At 34.6% G+C, this 8,075-nt stretch overlaps 1 protein-coding gene across 1 annotated transcript in view; it reads right to left on the bottom strand.

Annotated features, from left to right (window-relative positions):
• Window positions 1–6,989: 6,989 nt before the first annotated feature.
• The window catches only part of LOC135226078 (hybrid signal transduction histidine kinase B-like), a 3,466-nt gene continuing 2,380 nt past the window's right edge, over window positions 6,990–8,075 (bottom strand). The window contains exons 3-5 of the mRNA XM_064265541.1: window positions 8,039–8,075; window positions 7,344–7,527; window positions 6,990–7,190 (exon numbers count right to left, since the gene is read on the bottom strand). The exon at window positions 8,039–8,075 is cut by the window's right edge and continues 224 nt beyond it. Coding sequence (XP_064121611.1) covers window positions 7,177–7,190; window positions 7,344–7,527; window positions 8,039–8,075 — 235 coding nt within the window. The 3' untranslated portion in view covers window positions 6,990–7,176. The remainder of the gene's footprint in view (window positions 7,191–7,343; window positions 7,528–8,038) is intronic.

Below are 8,075 nucleotides of genomic sequence, written 5' to 3'. Positions count from 1 at the left end.
AGTACTGCCCAGTTCTAGATAGAATTTTAGTTTCTATGGTGTCTATATATCTACAATTTAATATGTAACATAATATATATTATAAAATAAATATAATATCTATACAAATATAAACCAGCATACAAAGTAATGGATTTAATTTTTACTAAAAAAAATTTCCAGTAAATATCAAAGTTTCTCTGGCGTCTACATATCCACTATTTAGAGCGAGGTATGTCTATATATACATACATACACACACACACACACACACACACACATATATATATATATATATATATATATATATATATATTATGATATATATATATATATTATATATAGTATATAATATATATGTGTGTGTGTGTGTGTCTGTGTGTGTGTTTATATAATATATATATATATATATATATACATATATATATATATATATATATATATATATATATATATATATATATATATATATATATGAGTCACATTCGCGAACAAGTAAATCCCAGCACATCGGCAGAAAAGAGGAAGTTGGTCACACGAAGCACAGATTCTGAGGGACAGAAAACCAAAAGTCATTCCCAGCTTTTTGTTTTGGGTCGGGATCGCTGCGTTTGTTACGTTACCCTCTTTTGTTTTTGTCGTTCGATTCTATTTTTATTTTATTTATTTTTTTTTATGGACGAGTGAAAGTTGAACTTTACCCTGTGTCTGTCTGTCCTTATGTGTGCCTCTCTACTTATCGTAAGCTAGTAATAAACAAATGCATACACTTATGCTCTACCATTTACAAATGCACTATCTATTTACTTATATATATGTACTGCGTGCGTGTGTGTTGTATGTTTGTATTACATATATACACCCTAAATATTATTATTAACATCAGATAAATTGTCAACCCTGTTAGAAGAGACTAGTAAGTTCACAGAGATAACAGGAATGAAGACTATATATTTAGTATATCAAGGACGAGGTCTACCATAAAAAAACAAATAAATAAAAAAGTATAAATGTCAAAATTCTTAACTCATTACCATCAGATCAGTTCTCTTCTTTCATCCAAAAAGCAGCTGTAGATAATGTCTGTGTTTTTATTAACATATATACACACGTATATATCTATATCTATATATATAAATATCATTAACTCATTAACACACTTTCACCTGAGCATACAAACCTCCCGTCCAAACTCCATTTTAATTGCACCAAGAACGAGGAATTTTGGTTTTGACCTAAACGAATAACAGATTAACAAATTACTTAAAGTGAAGTTTATTTGTATTTCTGTAATATAACCGACTTCTGTTAGCGGACAAAAAATGTTAAGTGTCTTCACCGTTAACTGTTGACAGTCTGAAAGGAACGATTTTGAAAGCTTTTGTGTCAGCAAAGTATTCTGTACAGTTTTAGACCTGCTGTAATCAATCTTTTCCTAAGATCAAACACGACACACCGTGCATTTTTATCTATGGAGACACTGGCCCCAGTGTAAGTCTGGGTCTACTTCTAAAAACATTTTGTAAATGGTATTTTTTTTATGAGTGTATTTCTAAAAGACATTTTGTAACTTGTATTTTTTTTGTGTACTTTAAAAACATTACGAAAATGTTATTTTTTATAACTAGAAAGACCCAATATCCAGTAAATACAAAATAAAGGAAAGAAATGAGGGTTTTTTTTTATCGATGTCAATATTTTCAATGTGGACACTTCAGGAATTTTCACCCAAAAACCCTTATACCTATCCAAGGCCGGAGAAAATATAACACGATGCTGTGAGAGCACTTGTTCATACATTTTCAGTCTCTTGAAAGGAATGAACTTCGTCTGTGACATGATGTGGATTCATAAAAGAAAAAATGTTGTTTTGTAAAAAAAAAAAAAAAAAAGGAAATCTGACATACAGTTTTGTAAACAAAAACAAAAAAAGGTCAATGAAAAAATAGAAGTCTGACATGGTTTTGTAAAAAGAAAAAAAAGGACTGTGGCATGATGTGGTTTTGTAAAAAAAGAAAAAAAATCTGACATGATGTGGTTTTTGTAAAAAAAAGTGATATGATGTGGTTTTGTAAAAATGAAAAATGTCTGACATGATGTGGTACTGTAAAAAAAAAAAAGTCTGACATGATGTGGTTTTGTACCTCCATTTTTTTTATCCTAGAAAAGCTGTTGAAAGGCAATTATTAAATGACAGTATTAAATAATAGATATTTAAGAAATTATACCAGACAAGGATGACGTCATAAGCCAAGGGCTATAAATGGCAAAGTTTTAATAACACTTTCAAAATGACAAATATATTAGGACAGACTTGTATATTCAGTGAGTGGTTCCTCAAAGCAGTATCAAATACACACGCATCTCATCCTCACATACCAGTATGCCGTATGTAAGCTCAAGTGTAGTCACACTTTTCGTATACACATAATATCACAGTGGTTAGAACACTCGCCTCACCAGCAAGAGGTACGGGGTTCGAATTCCTGGCGAGGCAGACGATTTAGGCAACTTAAAGCAATATTTGCACAATTCTGACTCCAGTTGTAATCACGAGAACAGATCCCTGCCCTGTATTATAAATAAAATCGTTTTTAAATCCTCGACGTGAAAATAAAATATAACTCACACTAAAAATCCTGAAAGGCAAAATAAAAATATAACACGCTAAACAAAACAAAAATCACTGCTCAGAAAACCTCTGGCGCCGTCAATCACGGATCATCAATCATTTCACGCGCAAGAACAGAAGGGACCTTCCAGTGCCGGATGTTTCTACAAGAGTTTCGAGGTCAAAATTTATCACTAAGCGGTGTATTTCAGGTTGCTTATTGGGAGGCTCTTGGCTGTTCCCCTACGAGGGAGAATCTTGTGCCCCAAGATTCTTGAGTGAGCAAGCATACGCTTATATTAAATAAAATACGACTGAAATTATCTTCTATAGTAGTATGATACTGATAAAATATCAAGTACATTATGGACATTTCTTATTAACATTCTGTGCTTATTGAAAGTTAGAAAAAGATTATGTTGGTGTAAAAATAAGTAATGGCAACACTGATTCATCTTTCTAATCTCTTGCATATTTTTCATAATATATGTATATATATATATATATATATATATATATATATATATATATATATATATATATATATATAGACCGAATCTCCTCTTTATACTTATTTTTGTAAATACATCTGAAAATATCAGTTAATTCCGCATTACCAGCGAAGCTTAAAACAATACATCATTCTCGTTTTCCGTCAATAATTTCGTTTTTTAATCTTTGTGAACGTAGTCCAATATATAAAGGTTACACTACTTATATGGATAAAATGAACTCCTTAAATTTAAAAGCCGAGGTAAAACACCCCCAGCAAAATGCCAAGAAAAATCAAGGCAAGATTTACAGAGGGAAAAAAATCGCTAGCCGAAATGTGTTATCGTAGTTATCCCAACGTTATCTAGGCCTAGTTATCTGGTCTCAGCACATCAGCCTCATCTCGGGGCAGATACGTTAGTCAACGGTCAATTGTGACTGTTTCCGTAGCCCACACAATCCATTCCCCACGTGAGAGTAGGTACTTCTGATGCTGAGGTAACGAGGAAACTACAACTGGATCGTCTCTGAGTTTTTTATTGTTTCAGTGAGGGTTTAGCCTATATGTAACTTGATATCTTGCATTCCGTAATATATGTGCTTCAGCTTGACTGATGTGTTGTGAATTTTGAGCGTGATTATGTGCGACACATCAATTTGAAGTGCCCAATTGTGTGATGCATTTAATGATTTCTATGGCATATGTCAATATCCAGACTGCATGACATTATTGCATATACATTACGAATATGCCTTTGGATTTATATTTTACACCATTAGGCCTATTTCGTTAAAAAGGGGTGGCTCACAAGGGAAAATATATCACTTTCAAATTCACAACCTGAATGCTGAAATGTGGATAACAGGCTCCCCACCCCCACCCCTATACAGACAAATTTATATTTCTGACTAATTATCTTATATTTGAAGCATATTTTACCATTACTGTTGGTGCAAACTACATATTCATATGTATGTTTTCCAATACTTTATCCAACAGTATGCCTACTACCATATCGGGATTTGTATCCTCTAGTAGGTCAGAGAATTAAAAAATGTTGGCAGTCCCAGTGGGAGGATATTTTAAACAATAAAAAAAAATGCGTAGTATCACGTCATCAGTGTCTCCTTGGTCATATCCGTATATGCCAAGGAGACAAGAAACGATGTTGTGCAGATTGAGGATTGGACATACAAGACACCCATGGGTTCTTGATGTCTCGTGAAAATCCTCCGTTTTGCGAGAACTGTACTGTGGCCCTTGACTGTGAGACATTTGCTGGTTGAATGTCCCAGACTTGGGAATTTCAGACATAGGTTCCTGTCTTGGGGTCGTGACAGAGTAGGTAATTTTATCCTAGCTACAATTCTTGGAAAGGATTGTAATATAGAGCAGTTATATATTTTTATGAGGGAGGCGGGCCTCCTTGACCAAATTTAAATTATACATAGATTGTTTATGTAAGAACCTATATATATGAACAAAATTTTCATATATTTATAGATATTTCTATATGAAATTTATCAAAAATTTAATTTTTTCTATTTAATTTATTTCGATGTCAATTACCCAGATGTTGTAACGCCAGATAAAATACACAATCAGTCAATCAATCCAACAGTAGGAAACATGGTTTTTTTGGGACTGAGGGAAGCCTCATTAGTCTTAAAGGTAGGAAAATCTTAAATCACATAAGTCGAAAATAATCCATTGCTCATGTGGTTCAACAGCAAAAATAACCAAATTTATGACACATGATTATGCAGCAGAAGCTGCAACATGACCTGGACTAACCTAAACTATGGGGCCGGATCCCTACCTGGTCGGCCTGATGGGGTAATTCTACAAAACAGCCCCGGTACTGAGATATAAATGTTGAATAATATTGGTTGACTTAACAGCATTTTAATGGGTACACATGATGCAACGAAAGTGATATAATTTCCTGGAACCTAATAATTATATGAAAAATGGATGATAAAATATTCGTCTCTCATACAAGGTTCATGTTTTTTAAAGTTAACACCTCAATGTCCTCTCAGATATATCACCTTTTTTCCGGGTTACTATTCCTCGCTGGAAAAGTGGTTTTCGCGTTCGGCTGCCAATCCGGTGGTCCGAAGTACGATTCCCGGCTCGGCCAAAACGGAGCAGAAGTATGTATTTCTGGTGATAGAAATTTATTTCTCGATATAGTGTGGTTCGGATCCCACAATAAGCCGTAGATCCCGTTGCTAGGTGACCAATTGGTTCCTAGCCACGTAAAAATATCTAATCCTTCGGGCCAGCCCTAGGAGAGCTGTTAATCAGCTCAGTGGTCTGGTAAAATTGAGATATACTTAACTTTTACTTTTTTTTACGTACTAGAATACATGTAGTTTTTGCCTTAGGTATTATCAGATCTGGTAAAAATTAGCTTCGACTTTGGTTTTTCACCAAAAAAGCATTAAAGCTTTGCTAGATACTGTCACAATGGGTAAAAGTGGTGCATTTTTTTTTTCTTTTTTACTGTTCAAGAGAATATGGGTACTTCTTTGCTGGTTAGTTGTATGATGACTATGGCTAGACTTAGGTATATACAAATATTCGATAACCCAAATATTCAAATCCTGACCTAGAGAGTTTGTGAAGACAATTCCACGTGCTAGAGCAAATGACCGAGCGGCGACATAGCGGCCACCGATACCGGAATGCGACCGCCTTCCCGAAAAAGTACTTACTTTAATTCACCGCCATGAGCATCAATCAAGAGATGTGGCCCACCCAGGAAACACACCGAGACCTCTACGTACGTACTCAATTATAACATACTTCTCTGCGAGCCATTTTGTTACATCTAACCATCTGATAGATTAACCCTAATTCCTTTTTCTCATTACGATCCATTAGAAATTTACAATGCGGTTGGCAACTCGGGATGACGTTAATCCCGCATACTAAACCCAGATACTTTTTTTAATGCAGAACTCCCGCCCAGTAGACTCCTCAGCCGAGGTTTTCTTTAGTGGGAGAGAGGAGTTTACCTATGAGAAGGATTACCCTACTTCCAGAAGGTTGTCGAAACGTTTAGCATCTTCTGTAATATAAAATGTATCACGACCTCCAGTTACGTTAGCTACACTTGAGGTGGCCTTGTTACATTAAAAAAAAAAAAAAAAAAAAAAAAAAAACTATAGTGAATCAGTGATTTATTAAAAATAGGAGTCATGAAATTTCTCTAACTTAGCATGAGAATCTATTAAGTTTTCTTAGATTGAAAACCGTATGTAATTATATACTAGATGAAAAACTAAAAGGATATCATAAGCAATTTACGATTTTACGATAGTTACTCGTGTGACTAAGAGCGCCTATTTCCTCCCAATTTTTGCCACTGTCCGAGAACTTACGGAATAAGCATTTTCAAAGCTACCAACTTACTTCAAAAATTATACAAACTTTCACATTTTTATCGTCATTTCAGAGTTATGCTTACTTGCGCTGTATAATCTTGAATTTCAAGCCAGATTATTTTTACAAGGGTTGTATATATCATTAACTCGTTTTCAAACATCACATTAGCACGTATGATCTTTTGTTTAACGCTTGTGAGGTATTCTCGTTTTTCATAATTACGGTAATCTTTTGAGAAACCGTATCACTGTAGTTTTGGTTTCTAAAAGCATGCGTAATTTTTTTGTAACTTGGTTTTAGCGGAAAGAAAAAAAAATCTTCCCCTATACTTTGAATAATTAAAAAACCTTTTTGATTATTTAGGTTTCAAATGAATCATTAATTTTAATCTTTCAAAATACGCTGACATACAGCAAGGTTTAAAATTCATTGCAATACATTGTGTCTGAAACTTAAATGAAAATCAAAATTCAGCTGTTTCTTCAGGGATTTTCACGTCATAATAACAAACAATTGCTTTGTCTATTTATTTTTAAAAAGTGCAAAATCTCTATGTCATCGTCGAATCTTGAATATTATAAATAACGTATAAAAGAAATCGGGAATAAAATGTCTTTTAGACCTAACCCGGTTGCACCATTATAACCAACTGCCTTCTTCGTCGATCTGAGAGCCTTAAATATTTCCATGGTTAGCCTTCTTAACGTCCATATCCTGAAAAGTGAAAATTGTAACATTAGCTTTAAAGAATAATAAAGATAATATATAGCACATTACTAGAAACAACGTTGTAGCCATTGCATACGGGAGGGTTTCTTTAGACCTACTGGACCTTGTATAGGCCTAGGCCTAGCTTCTGACACTCACCGCCCTTCGTCGGAACCTTAACTTGGGGTTCTACGCAGTCCTTGGTGACAGTGACGTAGTTCTCAATCTGTGACGTTGTGGTGACGTAATGGGGGACGGTCTCCGTCTCGGTGTTGGTCACGTAGTGGGTGGTTGTGACGTAATGGGGTTCGGTTGTTACAACCTCAACGGTTTTGATTGTGGTCTGCGGGGTGAAAAAAGTTTCATCTGTTTACAACTCAATGAAAATGAGGATATTTGTTAATGGCACATTGTAAGTTAAGTATATTTTAGTTTTACCAGACCATTGAGCTGATTAACAGCTATCCTAGGGCTGGCACGAAGGATTAAATATTTTTTTACGTGGCTAGGAACTTTTTGGTCACCTAGCAACGGTGGACTTACGCTTATTGTGGGATCCGAACCACACTAAATCGAGAAATGAATTTCTATCACCAGAAATAAATTCCTCTGATTCCGCGTTGGCCGAGTCGGGATTCGAACTTCGGACTACCGGATTGGCAGCCGAGCGCGAAAACCACTCGTCCAGCGAAGAATAATGAAATATCAGAAAGCAATACATACATACATACATATATATATATATATATATATATATATATATATATATATATATATATAGTGCGTGTGGAAACAGTATTCCTTCCAGTAAAAATTGACTGAAAAACAAAAGTTGACTGACAAATTCTCCTTACCTCAGTTTCGGTGAGAACCTTGGTCTCTGTCAGGTGC

Source organism: Macrobrachium nipponense, chromosome 14 (assembly GCF_015104395.2).
Source record: "Macrobrachium nipponense isolate FS-2020 chromosome 14, ASM1510439v2, whole genome shotgun sequence".
In the NCBI taxonomy this organism is placed as follows: Eukaryota; Metazoa; Arthropoda; class Malacostraca; order Decapoda; family Palaemonidae; genus Macrobrachium; species Macrobrachium nipponense.
This window is presented reverse-complemented; position numbering and strand designations above follow the sequence as displayed.